Genomic DNA, 20,214 nt, shown 5'->3' with positions numbered 1-20,214 from the left:
GCGGATCCCTACGCCAGAGCCTGACACGCACCTCTCCCAAAATGTAACTGCATGTCGCAGCAATGCAGACCGCAACGACTCTGATTGGTCCGCTTGGTAGCATTGCATTTCCTCTTACACTGCAATAGCTTCCCACTGGCCGACTGAAGGGCAGGGAAGGAACTCTGGCTGCAATGCTTTCCATAAAGCTTTACAGACCTCCAAAATTATGGAGGACACATTTCGCTTTTATGAAAAAAGATGCTCGCTTTAAACTTGTTTACCCCAAGAAAGACTACCTTGACCATGAAGCCTTGCGCGGGCAGGTGTGTGTGCATGCGCGACGTGCCTGAATTGCAGAGCAACACAGACACACCAACACACAAGCATAAATGCTCACAACGCTCATCGGTCACTTGCTTAGGTTACGGCGTCGAGTTGACGCAGAAGTATAAATCAGGCTTTAACCATCACTGTCTATTGCTGTTAGTGCTCTCTGCAAATTACAACCCCACCACCCCCCGTACCCCAATTCCACTACTTTACTTCAACCAGAGGTTGCTCTGGACAGAGTAACTAAATAGCATTATTCAATTTCTCAGTCCACACAGAGATGAGGTACATTTTGAAACCCTCCGTTGGTCGTGGTCGACTATGGATGTTGTGTTCTAACTGAATATATGATACACAAGCCAGTGTAGTACGATATGGAGAGCAAGGTGCTGTTTATACAGCAGGATTCTCCTCTCCATGCAGTTGATAATCCAAAGGAACGGCAGAGATCAATACAGTTTGGCACCAGTGGCATTGCAGGAATTGTCAGTCAGTGTTGAATTCTACATAGGACTGCCTTAGGAACTCCATCTCCAGATTTTTCCTTGGAGCTTAATCCCAAAGCCTTCCCCATGAATGAGTATAACCCGCAGGGCAGAGGAGGTTTGAGATCAGAGCTTTCCTTCTCCTAGATGAGCTGCCAACCACAGCTGACGAGCCCCATCTGGCTGAAGATGAGATACAAATGCCTGCATAATTGTGTCGGCTTTCACTTTAACAATTAAAGGGAGGAAACCTCAATAACAATTTCTGAAAGAAATGTAATTTTTAGTGACCTATGATTTTGGGGTGGCATGGTAGTGTAATGTAATGTCATTATAGTGCCAGCAACCCAGGTTCAATTTCTGCTGCTCTCCTTTATGGAGTTTGCATATCCTCCCCCAATCATGTGGGTTTTCTCTGGGCGCCTCAGTTTCCTATCACGTTACAAAGGCTTACAGGTTTAGTAGATTAAATGGTTACATAGATATAATTGGCTGACATAGGGTCATTGGGCCGGAAGGGCTTGTTAGTACACTGCATCTCTAAATTTTAAAAAATGGCAATGGGACTAAGTACACTGCTTACATAGCACAAGAAAAATGTTGAAATTTGGTTTCGAGGAATATTGATGGAGCTGAACAATCCCAACCCCAGTATTAATGCGACAGTCTGCTTGCTTTCAACAGTAAAATTTAATGGATACTCTAATATCAGCAGCATTCATAGTAGCAAGAAAGTGTCAATGGAATAGACAATGAAACATAGATTTCTCCGTCTTACATGCCTTTCAGCAGCCTCCAGCTGCAGATTAGTATGTATAATACTCTGGCACAGATTCAGGTTGACAATATTATAGACCCAGCTCTCAATCACTCATATCTAATGAGATTCCGCTTTGGCAGCAGGCCTTTGAGCATTCTGCCTCGCAGACATTACTTGGGAGAGTAAGGTGAAGTGTTAACCAGGCAAGTCACAGACTAATCAATATTGTATTTTAACCTGTTGAAATCATTTAACTATAAAACATTTAATTAAAATTTCTGAGAGTACCAACAGGTATTTCTAGCTTTCAGATGATACAAAAATGGTCTATTATTCCATTTGATTAGGGTCAGCACTCTTGGCTGGGCTGGCAAACCTAAATGATCTCATATTACACTGTTAATGGTAGATCAATGTTGCCTCCAGCATGAAGAACACAGAACAGTAAAACACAGGACTGTTGTGAGCTGTGCTGTGCTGTTCTACGTCCTAAGTGTAAAAGAACACCTCGTGAGCTTAAGGCCTATAGTGCACGATACTGTGCTGAACTACTTCAGCTAATGAAATCAAGTACAGGCGACCCAGGTTCAATTCCCATTGCTGTCTGTAAGAAGTTTGTACATTCTCTCCATGACCGCGTGGGCTTCCTCAAGGTGCTCTGGTTTCCTCCCACAGTCCAAGGACGTACTGGTTGGTGAGTTAGTCGCTCATTATAAATTGTCCTGTGATTAGGCTAGGATTAACTTGAAGGGTAGCTGGGTGGCGTGGCTCGAAGGTCCAGAAGACCTTTTCTGCACTCTATGTCAATAAATAAATAAATAAAGCAATAAATAACCCCTTCTAGCTCTTATCCAAGTCTTTGACCAAGAGATAACTTTGCAATGTCATATAGCTTTACCAGAAGCACTACAGCTGACACAAGAGTTATCTGATTACTCTCTGAAATGATTATAGGTCTGCTTGTGTAGTAGTATACCATTTACTTTAAATGGGAAGAGAAAATGCGACATTCAACTTGTATGTAAACTTTCACATCAATGAACGTTATCAGCCTTATTTGAATAATTTAAATCATTTCGCATCTCCTAAGTTACCTCACTTATTTCTTATCGAACAATTTTGAATCATTTGCTTTGTTGGCAGTGACATTTATTTAACTCCACCAAATTAGACAGAATCAGAAACAGGTTTATTATCACCAACATGTATCCTGAAATTTGTTAACTTAGCAGCAGCAGTTCAATGCAACACATGGTAATATAGAAAGACAAAAAAAAAGGAAATCAATTAGAGTAAGTATATTTAATTTATATATATATAAAAGGGTTTCTTCTTTCATATTACTTGCTAAGGCTAATAATGAAATGGCTTCTCTGTAATGTTAACTGATGAGGTAATGTTCTCTGTAGCAGCATGTTTGGGTTATAATTAGTGATAACGGGACTTGTATTCATTTGCTAACCAATTGGGATAGACATTATTCTTTCTGTCTGTGTGAAAGCTGTTGGTTTGCATGGGCTTGAGGGAGAAGGCATGAAGAGGATGAAGAGAAGAGACATGGCTTGAGGAGACGAGTGCCGGACCCGCTGGGCCTGGGCTTGGGGCGGGAGCCCAGGGGTTGACGACAAGCGAAGGAGGATCAGCGAAAGGAAATCCATGAGCTCCAACGTCGTGCACTGGACATGTCGATGAGATTATTGGCACCTTTCATTTGTTTTTCTTTTCTTTTGTTTCTCTACTAACCCCATACTTAAATATAAAATCTTAATCGTTTAATCGCACATTGTGGACTGAGTGTTATTTTGAGGTACTGATGTTACACAGGGGACACAACCCGTTGCATCCACCCAAATGAGAGTGCTAAAGTTTGGTCGGGGAGGAAGTGCCACCCCCGAAATCATGCCACTGGGCAAAGCGAGTCTTACAATGTGGGGGCTCATCCGGGATATGGATTTTCATAGGGTGCTGTGTGTTTACCCTGTTTAAATCAGTGCTGGTGTGCCTCTGTGGGACTGCAGTTAGACATGTGTGCCTCTGTGGGATTGGGGTTAGTAACAGGCTGAGTGGAGTGGATATTCGTACCAGGGATGAATTGTTAATTCCATTTTTGAGTATGGTTAAAGCTGATGGCGAGTTTGAGATCGTAGCACAAATAGTTGATAAAATGGGGGGCTCAGACCTTGCTTTAGCATGGGCTAGCGCTGACAGCACGCAGGTGGGATTGCCAGTGTCTACTGGTGCCCCAGGCGAGGCGGGGCCAGGGGCTGTCCATACTGTCAGGAGGGAGGAAGAAGAGTGTGTGGAGTTGGAATGTTTAATCAGCCCTCATCCCCCAGTGGAGGGTGAGAATTCTGGGGTAGTGTTTCTCTGGTGAATAGATGTTCTCATTATGGCCGACTCGGCTTTTCCTTTGGAATAATGCCCACCCCTGAAGGGGTGGAGGCATACGAGGCGTGGGCGGAACAGATCCCTCATTTGTTAGATGAATGGCAGTGCTAGGTTGAGGGAAAGCAACAGGGATTGGTTGTAAGTTTGAGTAGGTGGGCTGCTGATGGTGTTAGAACTGTAAGGTTCAATTACCCCGTAGTGACAGCTGCCAGTTATCTGAAAGTGTGGGAAAATGCATTTGATTCGACTGGAAGTAACATACAGCACCTGGGGGGCTTTCCATACTTGTGTCAGGAGATTGGGGGAAAGCTTTCAGTGTATCTTCTCTGGCTGGGGGGGGGTGCAGCTAAATTGCTTGCAGTGCCAGGGGGATCATTTAAGGGGATCAGCCCCTCCCTCAGTTGTTCAGCTGATCAGAGAGGTGTCGGGAAACTTAATGGAAGCCCAATGGGGGAACGGCTTGGGGTCTCTGGGGGAACACATTCCCAGCAATGTACCAAGGAACTCCAGGGAGGAAAAGACCCTATTTCTGAGGGCTTAGTGGGACCATGCTTCAGTGTGTCATTACGGATGGAGGGAAGCTATGCTAAGGCTATCCTCGACACCGGGGCGCAGGTCAAGTTGTTGTACAGTTCGTTTTACAACCGGTATTTGAAGCATTTACTCTTGAAACCACCCTGGGCACTGGAAATTCAGAATATCAGTGCTGGGAATTATCCAGAGGATGATTATTGGTCAGTGAAACTGGAGTTCTCGGAGGCTAAGGTGGGGGTGTCTGAGGTTCGTGAATCATTAGTGCTGATGTGTCCAGACAATGTTAAGATGGGCAGCGTTTCGATTCTGGAGGGGACCAGCACCCCGCTGGTGAGGAGGTGCATGGGGGCCTGCCAAGAGGAGGCGGGTGAGAGCTGTCTGGGGCCATTGTCTGTGCACCCAGTGTTTCGAGCCGCTTGTGAGGACGTATGTAGCAGCTTTGGGTCGGTACCAGATTTAAACAAGAGCCGATGGTGGTTCGGCCCAGGGTGAGACCCTCTTAGTGAATGCTCCGACGAAACACGGGGGGCGGGGGAGTTGACCGCTGAAGACACCTCGGTGAGAGAGAGGTTGCGGCGACTGGCCCTGTAGACATGAAGGACGCAGGCAGCGTGTGTGTGGGTTATAGGACCCTGAACAGACACACAGTCCCTGACTAGCATGCAGTCCCGAGGGTTGAAATCGCATTGGTCTGTCTGAGTGGTGCAAAGTGGTTTAATGTGTGGGATCTGAGGAGTGGATGTTGCCAGATCCCGATGAATGAGGCTGACAAGGAGAAGACGGCCGTTATAAGTACCCTGGGAGTCTTCCAGTCTGAAAAGATGCCCCAGGGCATATCTGGAGCCCTTGCAACTTTCCAGCGGGGCATGAGGAAGACGGTGGGGGATGTGGAATTGTTTAGAGTTTTGGTGTATTTGGATGATCTCCTAGTATTTGGATCTGCCTCAGAAGAACACGAAGCTAGGCTGTTGCAGGAGCGGCTGAGAACTAAAGAGTTAAAGCTTTCTCTGGACACGTGCCAGGTCTGGCGAAGGTTGCAGCTCATGAGTGACTGTCTCTACGGGATCAAGTTTGAAGTGGAGACAGAAAGACAGAATTCCCAGCAGAGAATGGCGAAAGTGATCCAGAACCAGTTGGAAGACTTGCAAGTTGGGGAAGACAAAGACAGCTGTCTGACTAAGGTCAACAGAAAACCGAAAGCCCAGAGAGGGGGGTTTAACTATACTTCCGAGGAGGTGAAGCAATTGCGGACAGATCTTGGAAGAGGGAAGCGGAAGCTTGAAGGGAACCTGAAGATGACCATCGACAGTTTAGATGAAGTAGAAAAACCTGGAAGAAGTCATTAGGCAGAAAAAGCTGGAGATAAGTTCAGTGACCACTAAACTGGAGGCCGAACAATCTTTAACTGCTGCTTTTCAGGTTGGGGTGGAAGAAGCTGGTGGAGTAACTGCGTCCCCGATTGAGATGGCCAAGAGGCGCGAGTCAGAACTGCTGAGACTGTGGCAAGAGTTGGAGGACTCCAAGAAGAAGCCGTCGTCTCGATTACTGGAGGCTGAAGAGGCTGCAGAAGCAGTCCATGCCAAGTGCTCCAGTGTGGAGAGAACCAACCAGCAGCTACAAATCGAGGAAAAGGGGAAGAATACGGATTTGACGGATGATGAGATGGAGGTGTGGTACATGCTGCCTTTCACTAACTTCCCCTTGTTGGATGAAGAGACTCATGGCCCTCCTCCCACTAAGTCAGGTGAGGGGGAGCGGCTAGCTGTAGGCAGCCTGGGTTACTGCAGGACCCTGAAGTAGAGACAGGGGTGCCTGCACACAGGACAGGAGGCTCTGAGTTGCAGTGGGCACATGAGTGGGAGATTAAGAGAGGATTTGGCAAGCAGACCCGAGGTATCCTCAGTAGTGTCTGAGCCTGAAGGGCTTAGGTGAGGGGGTACGGAGGTCTCGGAGGATTAGGAAACTCCCAGATAGGTTGGACTATGTAGCGCCTGGGGAACAGGGCATAAGGTCTACTATTTGGGCAGCAATGTCACTGTTTGTACCTGGATTGGGTTTTTGTGTCTGCAGGAAAGGTTGGCCAGTTATGTAGAAGTCATGAGGACATGACTAAATTTGGTGGGGATAGTGTAAGGGTTTCTTCTTTCATGTTATTTGCTAAGGCTAGTAATGAAATGGCTTCTCTGTAATGTTAACTGATGAGGTAATGTTCTCTGTAGTAGCATGTTTGGGTTATAATTAGTGATAACGGGACTTGTATTCATTTGCTAACCAATTGGGATAGATATTATTCTTTCTCTCTGTGTGAAAGCTGTTAGTTTGCGCAGGCTTGGGGGAGAAGGCGCGAAGAGGATGAAGAGAGAAGACGTAGCTTGAGGAGATGGTTGCCGGACCCACTGGGCCTGGGCTCGGAATGGGAACCCAGGGGTCGACAACGAGCGGAGGAGGATCAGCGAAAGGGAATCTGTGAGCTCCAACGTTTGTGCACTGGACATGTTGATGAGATTATTGGCGCCTTTTATTTGTTTTCCTTTTCTTTTGTTTCTCTACTAACTCCATACTTAAATATAAAATCTTAATCGTTTAACCGCACATTGTGGACTGAACGTTATTTCAGGGTACTGGTGTTACACAGGGGACACAACACGCAGCATCCACCCAAGCAAGAGTGCTAAAGTTTGGTCAGAGATCATGCCACTAGGCAAAGCGAGTCTTACATATACATGTACCTTAAATAGAAAAAATAGTGCAAAAACAGTAAAATATATTTAAAAAGGTGGGTAGTGTTCATGAGTTCAATGTCCATTTAGGAATCGTTTGGCAGAGGGGAAGAAGGTGTTCCTCCTGTTCTGTACCTCCTTCCTGAGGGTAACAATGAGAAGAAGGCATGCCCTGGGTGATGGGGGTCTTTCATAATGGATGTCGCCTTTCTGAGGTACCACTCCTTGAAAATGTCTTGGGTACTACAGAGGCTAGTACCCAAGATGGAGCTGACTAATTTTACAACTTTCTGCAGCTTGTTTTGGTCCTGTGCAGTAGCATCCCTCCCCACCCCAAATACCAGACAGTGATGCACTCTGTCAGAATGCTCTCCACAGTACATCTACAGGTTTTCAAGTGTTTTAGTTGAAAAATCTCTTCCAACTCCTAATGAACTATAGCCGTCGTCTTGCCTTCTTTATAGCTGCATCGACATGTTGGGACCAGGTTGACACCCCGAAACTTGAAATTGCTCACCCTCTTCAGTTCTGATCCCTCAATGAAGACATTGAGTGCAAGGTTGTTGCTGTGACACCACTCAACTAGCTGGCATGTCTCACTCTTGTATACCCTCTCATCTCCATCTGAGATTCTACTATCAATGGTTGTATCATCAACAAATTTATAGATGATATTCGAGCTATGCCCACAATGATGGGTATAGAGAGAGTAGAGCAGTGGGCTACGCACACACCCGAGCAACGACAGTGTTGATCATCAGTGAGGAGGAGATATTATTATCAATCTGCAGATTCATAGAATCATAGAAATCTACAGCACATTACAGGCCCTTCATCCCACAATGTTGTGCCAACCATGTAACCTGCTCTAGAAACTGTCTAGAATTACCCTACCACATAGCCCTCTATGTTTTTTTAAGTTCCATGTACCTATCTAAGAGTCTCTTAAAAGACCCTATTGTATCCGCCTCTACTTCTGTCACTGGCAGCACATTCCACACACCCACCACTCTCTGTGAAAAAGCTTACCTCTGACCTTCCCCTTGTACCTACTTCCAAGCACCTAAAAATTATGCCCCCTCGTGTTAGCCATTTCAGCACTGGGAAAAAGCCTCTGGCTATCCACATGATCAATGCTTCTCATCATCTTATACACAATTTACATATTAGATTATGGTCTTCCAGTTAGGAAGTCGTGGATCCAATTGCCAAGGGAGCTACAGAGGCCCAGGCTCTGTAACTTATCGATCAGGATTGCAGGAATGATGGCATTAAACGCAGAGCCATAGTCAATGAACAGCATCCTGACATTGGCTTTTGTATTGTCCAGGGGGTCTGACAGGGAGGTAGGATATTATGTCAGCATGAATTTTCCTATTGCAAGGTTTGCCGCATTGTGCCTCAATTCTCAGCCCCGAAGAAGCAGCCGTGAACTCTATCAAACCTACAAAATGCTGTTCAATAATTTTATTTATTTTATTTAGAGATACAGCATGGTGACAGGCTCTCCTGGCCCAAAGAGTCTGCATTGGCCAATTACACCCATGTGACCAATTAACCTACTAACCTGCATGTCTTTGGACTGTGGGAGGAAACCCACACGGTCATGGATACAATGTAAAAGTTCCTTACAGACAGCGGTGGGAATTGAACTCGGGTCGCTGACACTAACAGCGTTATGTTCATTGCTACCTGCCGCCTCAAATTCTCTTTTTCTGAACTAACCATCCTTGGGCCTACCTTGATAACAAGAATAACTATAATAGAAATACGCTAGTTAATACCCATTAGAAACTCAGATTTGTCTCATTTCTGACCCGCACATGTCTCTATCTCTCTAGACAATACAATTGCAGCAGTAGCCTAAATTTGCAATTAAAATGCACCAATGAAAAGTATAAATTCATGAAAATAAAAACAGATGAATCTTACATGAACTGTGCATGGCAATAGTTGGTGAAGTTCTGCAGTAAGTCCACTCCTTTCTTCGTCTTTATCTCATTCACTTTTATTAGATACTAAAGATAAACCAAAAACAAAAACAATTCATCAATTATATGTCCTTCACTCCCATCAGAATCTATTGGGGTTATCTATTGTATCTGGTGCTCCTGGTGTGCCCCAAACAGTCATTCTAGGTGAGGCAACACTTCACCTGTGAGTCTGTTGGGGTCATCTATTGTATCTGATGCTCCCGGTATGGCCTCTTGTATATCGATGAGACTTACTGAGGAACTACACTCTGTCTGCCGGAAGAATTGGGATCTCCCAGTGGCCACCCATTTTAATTCCACTTCCCATTCCCATTCCAACATGTCCATTCTTAGCCTCCTCTACTGTCGCGATGAGGCCACACTCAGGCTAGAGGAGTAACATCTTATATTCTGTCTGGATATCCTCCGAGCTGATAGCATGAACATTGATTTCTCGACCTTTCAGTAATTACCCCCGCCCTTCACCATTCTCCATCCCCTTTTCCCTCTTTCACCTTACTTCCTTGCCTGCCCATTGCCTCCCTCTGGTGCTCCTCCTCCTTTTTCTTTCTTCCATGGCCTTCTATCCTATTAGATTTCCCCTTCCGCAGCCTTGTATCTCTCTCACTAATCCTTTACTTCATTCCTCCCTCTCCGGATTTCACCTACCTTGTGTTTCTTCCTCCCTCCCTTCTAACTCTGACCCCTCATCTTTCTTTCTCCAGTCCTGCTGAAGGGTCTTGGCCCTAAACGTCAACTGTACTTTTTCCATAGATGCTGCCTGGCCTGCTGAGTTCCTCCAGCATTTTATGTGTGCTGTCTGGATTTCCAGCATCTGCAGATTTTCTCTTGTCAATAAATTAATGATGTGTTTGATGGCTGTTTTGCAGTTCTTACAAGCTGGATATATCTAAGGAACTCAACAAAATCTGTAGCATTCTTTCACTAAATTCAATTGATGAGGCAGATCAAGTAGCAAAATTTTGATTTTTAGGAACCGTGTCTCACTCTATTACCATAACTAAGAAGTCCAAATTACAATGCAGCACATCTACATCACATTTGTACATTATAAAAGACCAGAAAATTTGATTGTCAACAAAAATACCAGGTATCCTTTGCAGCAGTGTGGTTAGAAAATACAACACAAATCATAAACAATTTGATTAGAGTTATGCATGTAGATGGAAATGACTTGTGTTGACAGGAAAAAGTGGTCAAATCACTGAAACATTAAATCTTCAGGCAGGAAAGTAAATGTGGCACTGAAAAGTTATATTTGTCACACTAAGATGTCTGGAAAATCTTAAATTACAATGAAATTGTACAGGAAAATTTGTTATCAGAAGACAATTGAACTTGTAAAAAAAATTATCCAAGGAAGAAAAATCCAACATCTGCCTATACAAAACATCTGGAAACAGAAATGATCTTCCAAGAATCTGTGAAGAATAGTAAGTACAGTATCTGACATGATTATGCAAAATGTTTATTATTACATGAAGATTCAAAAAGGTGCAATTTAATCCTCAACTAATTTCCCTTGTCTACAGATACATGTGGTCCTACTGGACACAAGGCAGAACATTTAACTGGTTCCAAAAACACCTGCACCAGTCGTGGTAAAACTGCACTCATTAAAACAGCTATTGTTCACCATCACTAAAAATAATTAGATTTCTTGCACATAAGCTTGTTAGTGGCATGGAGGGATTAGTAATACAGGCTGAGCAAGGCAAATTGTAAATCACAGGTAATGCAAGGAGCAGAATATATAAACAAGAAAATATTGATGTGGATGCTAGTATCAAGCTTCAAAGACAAGGTGATATTGTATCAACACAATATCTGAAAGTTTTCTGGAATGGGAGATTGCACCACGTACCTGTTGAGCTGGATTACAGTTCTCTGTTGCATAAGCATGTCCAAAATGGGAAAAAATATTTAGTAAGAGTAGAATTTTGTCCAATAGTGGTTTTCATGATGTGATCCCAAAACACTTAGTGACCTAATTTAACTTAGCAGGGAGATGAAGCCCACAATTTTAGTATTTGATAAGAAGAATTAGAATAAATAAGAGGACACTAAATTGGGGAATGTGAATAACTGAGATATCTTTAGTTGCTGCCTACAGTTCAGAGAAAATGACATTGAAATGGAAAACTGTGGTGGACAGCACTTGATAAATGCACTCCTTCCACAAACACATTTATACACATATCACACATACAAGCATTGCCTTGTCATTCTGCTATTATTGCACTGAGTGTACGCACACTTTAATGTCTTCCCTAGTATATTCCCAAAACGAGTCCTAAACCAAACTGATGCACTTGGGTGGGCTTTATAGTACCTTTCCCACCACGTACAGTGCAATATTCCATTTCTTTAGTAATGGGGATGTGTAAATGTGTATATGTTGTATACATACCTATTTTCAGGTAGATACTTCTGTTTATTTTGTAATGTAATTGTAACTAAATCGCAGGGTGTATCATATTCTAATTCTTAAGTTAACTTTGTGAGTAATTAAAGATGGTATGTCCTAGTGGCTAATAAATGGGACTCTTTGCTCCTAGTGGGAGAGAGATCAGGGCTGCCAGGAACTCTCGCTGAAAGAATAGCATGGAGCTATTATTGTGTTTTCTGGTAGATAATTTTTTTAATAGATATTGGCAGTTATCTTTTCAGTATTTTTGCAAATTTTTGTAAATTTGATTTTTGACATACCTAACAAAGACCCTTGAACTAAAGTGCTAAGTGATTCCAAGCACTTTTTTCCTTTGGACACAACCAACGTACCTAATAAAAACCTACCTGCTGTTTAGATTAAGCCAATGCTCAAGTGTGAAATTACCAAAAGCACATTGCCAATTTCAGAGTTATCATTTTGCAATTTTGTACCAAGTGACACCAGTTCATTATGATTTCTCATCACTCCTTTGCTTCTTCTTCTGTTATCAAACGTCACTACTTTTGGAGACAATGTATGTGTAGTTGTTGAGTGAAATCCCAGCTGATAACCATACCATAACTATAACCAGAGAATGGTAACATTGGTGCAGAGGAAACTCACATTGACAGCTGTTATATCAGACAGGTGTGAAAGCATTTTGCTTGCCCATTGGTATGGCAGAGCCAAGAATGCTTAATGAACACTAGTGGGAAAAACTGGAGTGTTCAAATTCCCAGAACTTGAGTCCTTTACATTGGTGATTACAAATGATAAATTAAATACTTTTTTCTAAAACTAATGAGCAAAGTACTTAAAGACTATGAAAAGCAGCCGCATCAGAAATTCTAACTAACCTCACACATCTGTAGCTGAAACATCCTCCGCTCTTTTTCCATTTCCTCTGCTATTTCACCTCCAGTTACTTCAACTCGTACCATTCCATACTGCTTTGCAAGTTCTCTCTTCTCTTTTTCAATTTTAGTACTGTCAAAAAAAGAGAAATGCATTCACATACCAAGCTTATCTTTTTAAAAGTTCACTCCCAAATGACATTAGTTCTTGGTCATTTTACTGGTGAAGGTCAAGAGTTGAAAAAGTGCTGGCAGAGTAGTATTGGTGAATAACTTCAGTGTACTTTTATTTATTTAGAGATACAGCACGGTTACAGCCTGCCAATGAGCCCATGCCATACAATTATGTCAGTGTGACCAATTAACCTTTTAACCTGTATATCTTTAGAAAGTGTGAGGAAACCAGAGCACATGGAGCAAAACCACATAGCCATAGTGAGACCCTACAAGCTTTTGAAACCGAGTTGGTGGCAGTATAATATCATTATGATAACAACTACACTATTGTGCTGCCCCATTTTGGAGACAGCACACACTGCATTACTGCATTTGCTGTATGACAACTATTTATGCAAGCTATGATTTTCTATGGATTCCCATCATACCCTGCCTTGACATCGGGAGTAGATGCTCTCACATTTCTGGATTTCAGTTCCTTTGTGTACATTTGGATAAAGGCTGCAATGAGGAATCTGAATGGTCCTATTGAGATCCAAAATGAAAATAGGTAGGAAGTTTTTTGAAAAGAAGGTGTCTCTTGCTAGTTCTGTCATTGAAATAATTAACATTCATCATCATTATCGAGTATAAGAGTTGGAATGTTATGGTGAGGTTGTATAAGGCATTGGTGAGACTGAATTTGGAGTATTGTGTGCAGTTTTGGTCACCAAATTACAGGAAAGATATTAATAAGGTTGAAAGAGTGAAGAGAAGGTTTACAAGGATATTGCCGGGACTTGAGAAACTGAGTTACAGAGGAAGGTTGAATAGGTTAGGACTTTATTCCCTGGAGCGTAGAAGAATGACGGGAGATTTGATAGAGGTATATAAAATTATGATGGGTATAGAGCGAATGCAAGCAGGCTTTTTCCACTGAGGCTAGGGGAGAAAAAAATGAAAAAACATGGGTTAAGGGTGAAGGGGGAAAAGTTTAAAGTGAACATGGGGGGGGGGCTTCTTCACACAGAGAGTGGTGGGAGTGTGGAATGAGCTGCCAGATGAAGTGGTAAATACGGGCTTACTTTTAACACTTAAGAAAAACTTGGACAGGTACATGGATGAGAGGTGTATGGAGGGATATGGTCCAGGTGCAGGTCAGTGGGACTAGGCAGAAGAATGGTTCGGCATGGCCAAGAAGGGCCAAAAGGCCTGTTTCTGTACTGTAATGTTCTATGGTTCTATCAGGTGCCATGTCCAGTTTGAGCTTTGACTGCCATGGCCCACACACTCCTGTTTCCGGTCAAGTGGATCAATCCATTGGTATTCATTTCCAGTTCTCTGGCTGCTGTCTCCATCATCATTTGTCTTTATCTTCCTCTTGCTTTCTTCCCTTCAATCTTTCTCATAATTTCCGTGCATTCTAACTCCTCTTTCCTAATCACATGTCCAATGAAGTTACGTTGCCTTTTCATGATCTCATACATTATTTCTCTTTTTGTGTTTGCTCTGTTCATGACATCATTAGATATTCATTTCGTTTGTGATATTCTTTGCATCCTCCTCAAAAACCACATCTCTGCTGCTTCAATTTGTTTCCTCATGTTACTAGATATTGTCCAACATTCTGAGCCATATAACATAACTGGATAAACGTAACATTTCAGTACTCTGAGGCCGGTTGTCATGCCGAGTTCAGTATTGGTCAGCATACTCTTCATTCTTGTAAAGGTGTCTTTTGCCATCCCTATTCTTCTTTTGATATCCATGTCGCACCTGCCAGCTGATGTCACCCAGCTTCCTAAGTAGCAAAAGTTCTGTACTTGTTTTATGTCTTCCCTGTTTATTCTCAGCCTGCATATAGGATTCTCCTTCTTTCTGGGTATCACCATACATTGTCTTTTTGCAATTGATAGATAGATGCATTTTTGCGCTTTCTTCAACAACTATATCAATTAAGTTTTGTAGTTCTTCCTCCGTACTTGCAACTAATACAGTGTCAACCACATATCTGAAATTATTGATGTTTTCACAGCCAACTTTGATTCTCAAGATGTCTTTTTTTTTTGTAATATTGTTTCACTGTACACATTAAATAAATCGGGGAGAAAACACACCCTTGTCTAACGCCTCTCTTGATTTTCGTAAACTGACTCACTTCTCCATCTATTCTTACAGCGACAGTATGTTCCCAGTACAGATTTCTGATTAGGTGGAGGTCTTTTGAATCTAGATCTAGAGTTTCCTGTAATATTTCAAATAACTTATTGTGCTTCACTTTATCAAATGCTCTTGTGTAGTCGATAAAACAAACCAACAAATCTTTTTGCACTTGAATAGCTCGTTCTGATAGTACCCTTAACATCAACAACAGGAATTCTGCAGATGCTGGAAAAATACAGGTTTCCCCCACCATCCGAAGGTAGAGCGTTCCTATGAAATGGTTCGTAAGCCAGAATGTTGTAAAGCGAAGAAGCAATTACCATTTATTTATATGGGGAAAATTTGTGAGCGTTCGCAGACCCAAAAATAACCTACCGAATCATGCCAAATAACACATAAAAACTAAAATAACAGTAACATATAGTAAAAGCAGGAATGATATGATAAATACACAGTCTATATAAAGTAGAAATATTTCTCTATAATCATTGCTGCACTGTTCTCCGTCGCGAAAATCTTACGCAAGCGCTCTCGGCAGAAACACTCTCTCCAGTAACCTTCAAGCTATGAAGCTGCCAAATCATACCAAATAACGCATAAAAATATACAGCTTATATAATGTAGAAATAATGTATGTACAGCATAGTATCACTTACTGGAATTGGGAAGACAGCGCCGAGCACACTGATGGTGGTGTCTTAGGCTGAGTCGTTGGAGGGTGGGGTGGTGCAGTGGTCCCAACCTCCGGGCAACGAACCAATACCGATCTGCGAAGCACGCAGGGGTACAGCAGTGGCCAGGACACACCCAGCACATTTTTAAGAAAAAAGCCGAAATAAACAAGCTAATTAATTAGGTGCCGCCCGGCACATAAATGTCGGCCCACATCAGAGGCGATTGCTGATTGCGTCACCTCTGATCTGGGCCGACAATTATGTGCTAGGCGGCACCTAATTAATTAGCTTGTTTATTTCGGCTTTTTTCTTAAAGATGTGCTGAGTGCGTCCTGGCTACCACTGCATTCTCTGCGAATCGGTATCAGTCCGCGGCCCGGGGGTTGGGGTGGTGGGACACTGAGGTGTTGTCTGTTTCCATCAGAGCAGGCAGGTCATCTTCTTCTATGTCTGCCTGCCTCGATGTCGAAGGTTGAGGTCGTCGTCTGCTGTGGCTGATGTGGAAGGCTTGATTAACGACAGTAAGCTTGACTGCTAGCCTCGCGCATTTTTCTATCATACAGTTCTCTGTAAGCACTCAAACCATCTTACAAATATGTCCTAAACCGACGTACCCTTTCAAAATTAAAGTCGTACTTTTCTGCAATAATTGCAGCGAAAATCTCACGCAGTTGCTTCAGGTTCAGTTCCTGGACAACTTCACTTTCAGTCCATTCGCTACTGCATGCAGTTTCGATCGTTATCCTTTCCTCTTCCAATTGCATCAGCTCTTCATCTATCAGTTCTTGGTGATGGGATGCCAAAACCTCTTCAACTTCCACAAGCCAAACTCGCTTCGTCCTCACTTCGTTCACCACAATCAAAACGCTTAATTATGTCTAGTTTTACGCTAAGTGTAACACCCTTACAAGCTCTTTTAGGCTTTTCCAATACCTTAGAACTCATCTTGCAAATGGCTGCTCACAGGCACATGTTTAAGCAATGCCGGCTAGAATGCCGTTCTGAATCCGGGGGAGGAGCGCCTGCTCAGGGCGCACGCTGCCTTTTTTCGTAACAGTGAAAACACCTTCTGTTAGCGAAAACAGGTAACTAATATAGGTCTTTCCTAACAGTGAGGTTTCGTAAAGCGAACGTTCGAAAAGCGGGGGACACCTGTATTGCGTTTCTTGTACCTTTGTCTTTCACAAAACCACATTGTCCTTTATCTATTTCAGCTTGTAGCTGATCATCAAAATTCTTAGAAATATCCTGGTGATATGACTCATTAAATTTATGGTCCTATGTAATTCACATTCTCTTGCTCTGTGTTTCTTAGGAAGAGTGATAAATACTGATTTCTTCATCTCTTCTGGTATTATTCCAGTCTCATAAATGTCATTGATTAAATCAGTAAGTTTTTCAATTCCATAATCTTCAAGGGCGAATTAACATTAAAAATCATTAATCACTTAAAAGGATGGCATGGCAATTAGCACAATCCTTTACAGCGCCAGCTGTAAGATCGGGATTCGATTCCCACCTCTGTCTACAAGGTGTTGTATGTTTTCTCCAGGTTCCTGTTTCCTCCCAAGTTCCAGACACAAGGTCAGGTTAGTGAGTTGTGTGCATGCTATATTGGCACGGGAAACATGGCCAAACACAATCCTCGCTAATTTGATTTGATGCAAAATTACGCATTTTACTTTATATTTTGATGTACGTGTGAAAAATAAAGCTAATGTTTAAATCTTCCACGATTTTACTGATTATCTTGGGTAGACTGATGAGATGTAATTAGCCAGTGTCAAATAATTGCAGGGTTTTATAAAATAAAATGCTCCTGGAGTACAGCATTCAGTTTTGTGTCTCGAAATTCCAAAATTCCATTTCTGCAGCACCATAAGTATGAAAATGGATGTCTATTAAGTACAATATGATTATATTATTTTCCAGGTAGCATCTATAGAAATCTAAACTGGCACTTTGCGTCATGAATCAAACTTAGTCAGATGAGCAATTTTATGCGTGGGATGGAGACATAATAATGAAATGATGTTACGTTGTGAAATTAGGTCAAGTTGATGTAAGTTGTTGGTTGCTAGGCACTCAACATTGAAACAGGTTTTCATACTACTGCCTGCTCTGCAGCTGTGTGATTTAGATGGGGTCATCATAGACAGAGCTGAGAAGCTCAGATCTGACAAACCAACAGCGAAGACTGCAGATGCTTGAATCTGCAGCAAAAAACGAACTGCTGAAGGAACTCAGTGGTGGCTCACAATCTTCCTTGCCATGTCTTATACTTTATTCTCTGCCTCAGCTGCATTCCCTCTGTAACTAAAACACATTATGTTATTGCTTGACCCTTGTACTACCTCAATAATGAAATGAATGACATGGATGGCATGGTCTTTCCATGATTATTGGCAAATTTTTCTACAGAAGTGGTTTGCTATTGCTTTCTTCTGGTTGGTGTCTTTATAAGACAGGTGACCCCAACCTTTATCAGTACCCTTCAGAGATTGTCTGGCTGGCATCAGTGGTCACATAACCAGGACTTGTGATATACAACAGCTGCTCGTACAACCATCCACCACCTGCTCCCATGGCTTCACGTGACCCTGATCGGAGGGCTAAGCAGGTGCTACACCTTGCCCAAGAGTGACTTGCAGGCTAGCGGAGGGAAGAGTGCATTACACCTAACCCGTTCCCCTCCACCACTGTCTTCTGCCTAGCGGAACTTGTCCTCACTCTCGATAATGTTTCCTTTGGCTCCCCCCACTTCCTTCAAACAAAAGGGGTAGCCACGTGCACTTGCACAGGTCCCAGCTATTCCTGCCTGTTAGTCGGCTACGTGGAACAGTTTATGTTCCAAGGCTACACTGGAACCCCCACTTTTCCTACGTTACATTGGTGCTGCTTCCTGCACTCATGCTGAACTTGTTGACTTCATCAACTTCCACCCCACTTAAATTCACCTGGTCCATTTCTGACACCTCTCATCCCTTTCTCGATCTCACTGTCTCTATCTCTGGAGACAGCGTATCCACCAAAATCTACTACAAACCCACGGACTCTCACAGCCACCTAGACTGTGACTTGTCCCAGCCTACTTCTTGTAAAAATGCCATCTAGGATGAAGGAGATGTCCTTTTTCAAAGAAAGGGGCTTCCCTTCCTCCACCATCAATGTTGCCCTCAACCGCGTCTCTTCCATTTCATGCACGTCTTCTCTTACCCCATCCTCCCATCACTCTACCAGGGATAGGGTTTCTCCTGTCTTCACCTACCACCCCATCAGCCTCTGCATCCAGCTCATAATTCTACGAAACTTCCGCCACTTCCAACAGGATCCTACCACCAAACGCATCTTTCACTCCACCCCCCCGCCAACTTTCTGCTTTCCACAGGGATCACTCTCGACATGACTCCCCTGTCCACTCATCTCTACCCACTGACCTCCTTCCTGGCACTTATCCTTGCAAGCTGAACAAGTGTTATGCCTACCCCTACACCTCTTCCCTCACTTTCATCCAGAGCCTGAACAGTCCTTCCAGGTGACGCGATACTTCACCTGTGAATCTGTTAGGGTCATGTACTGTGTTCAGTTCTCCCGAGTTGGCCTCCTGTACATCGGTAAGCCCGATATAGATTGAGAGACCGCTTCAACGAGCATCTACACTCCACCTGCCAGAACAAGTTGAATTTCCCAATGGCTACCCATTTTAATTCCACTTCCCCATTCGTATTCCAATACGTCCATCACTGTCCTGATGAGACCACACTTAGGTTGGAGGAACAGCACCTTATATTCTGTTTGGGAAGCCTCCAAACTGATGGCATGAACATCGATTTCTCAAACTTCTGGTAATACCCTCCAACCACCCCTACTCTCCATTTCACATCCCCTTTTCCCTCTCTCATCTCCTTGCCCACCCATCACCTCCCTCTGGTGCTTCTTACCCCTTTTTCTTTCTTCCATGGCCTTCTGTCTCTTTCACCAATCAACTTCCCAGCTCTTTCCTTCATCCCTCCCCCGCTAGGTTTCAGTTATCATCTTGTGGTTCTCTCCCCACTCTCCCCACCTTTTAAACCTAATCCTCAGCATTTTTTCTCCAGTCCTGCTGAAGGGTTTCGGTCCGAAACATCAACTGTATTTTTCTCCCATAGATGCTGCCTGACCCGCTGAATTCCTCCAGCATTTTGTGTGTGTTGCTCGGATTTCCAGCATCTGCAGATTTTCTCTTGTTTGTGCATTACACCTCCTTTGTTAGAGACATACTGTATCTCCACTCCGCCACCCAATCCAAACAAGTACCTTACAATTTTGAGTCATATTTCTGATTCATAATCCCTCAATATGATACTATTTAAAATGCATTACCAACAACATTATATAGACATTTTGGTAATAACACAACTGGGCGGATTGATGCAAAGGATTAATTACTTTTTCATATCAGAAAGTCTAGACATAAACATAAGCCCATCTTTTTCAGTCATCATAAGCGGAAATACTTGCTTAAAAATCTTTAGTTAATATGCTTTGCTCACTGGTTTCTGTAGGGGAGGAGGGCGTCAGGTAGGGGACAGCAGATGGAATGGGTGGGAGTAGGTTGGAAATCAGGCAAGTCCAGTGTATGAGTAGCAGTTTCTTCAAAACTGAATTCAAGGCAAAGTTTATCTAAATCTTTCTTTTTTCTCCAGTCCTGATGAAGGGTCTCAGCCCAAAACATCAACTGTTCTCTTTAAATGCTGCCTGGCC

The 20,214-nt window shown here is 43.1% G+C and overlaps 1 protein-coding gene across 1 annotated transcript in view; it reads right to left on the bottom strand.

Moving 5' to 3' along the window:
• The window catches only part of LOC140188153 (arf-GAP with SH3 domain, ANK repeat and PH domain-containing protein 1-like), a 185,484-nt gene that overhangs the window by 94,095 nt on the left and 71,175 nt on the right, over window positions 1-20,214 (bottom strand). Inside the window, exons 6-7 of the mRNA XM_072244143.1 lie at window positions 12,482-12,611; window positions 9,132-9,217 (exon numbers count right to left, since the gene is read on the bottom strand). Coding sequence (XP_072100244.1) covers window positions 9,132-9,217; window positions 12,482-12,611 — 216 coding nt within the window. The remainder of the gene's footprint in view (window positions 1-9,131; window positions 9,218-12,481; window positions 12,612-20,214) is intronic.

The sequence above is a fragment of the Mobula birostris genome, chromosome 2, assembly GCF_030028105.1.
Source record: "Mobula birostris isolate sMobBir1 chromosome 2, sMobBir1.hap1, whole genome shotgun sequence".
NCBI classification, from domain to species: Eukaryota; Metazoa; Chordata; class Chondrichthyes; order Myliobatiformes; family Myliobatidae; genus Mobula; species Mobula birostris.
This window is presented reverse-complemented; position numbering and strand designations above follow the sequence as displayed.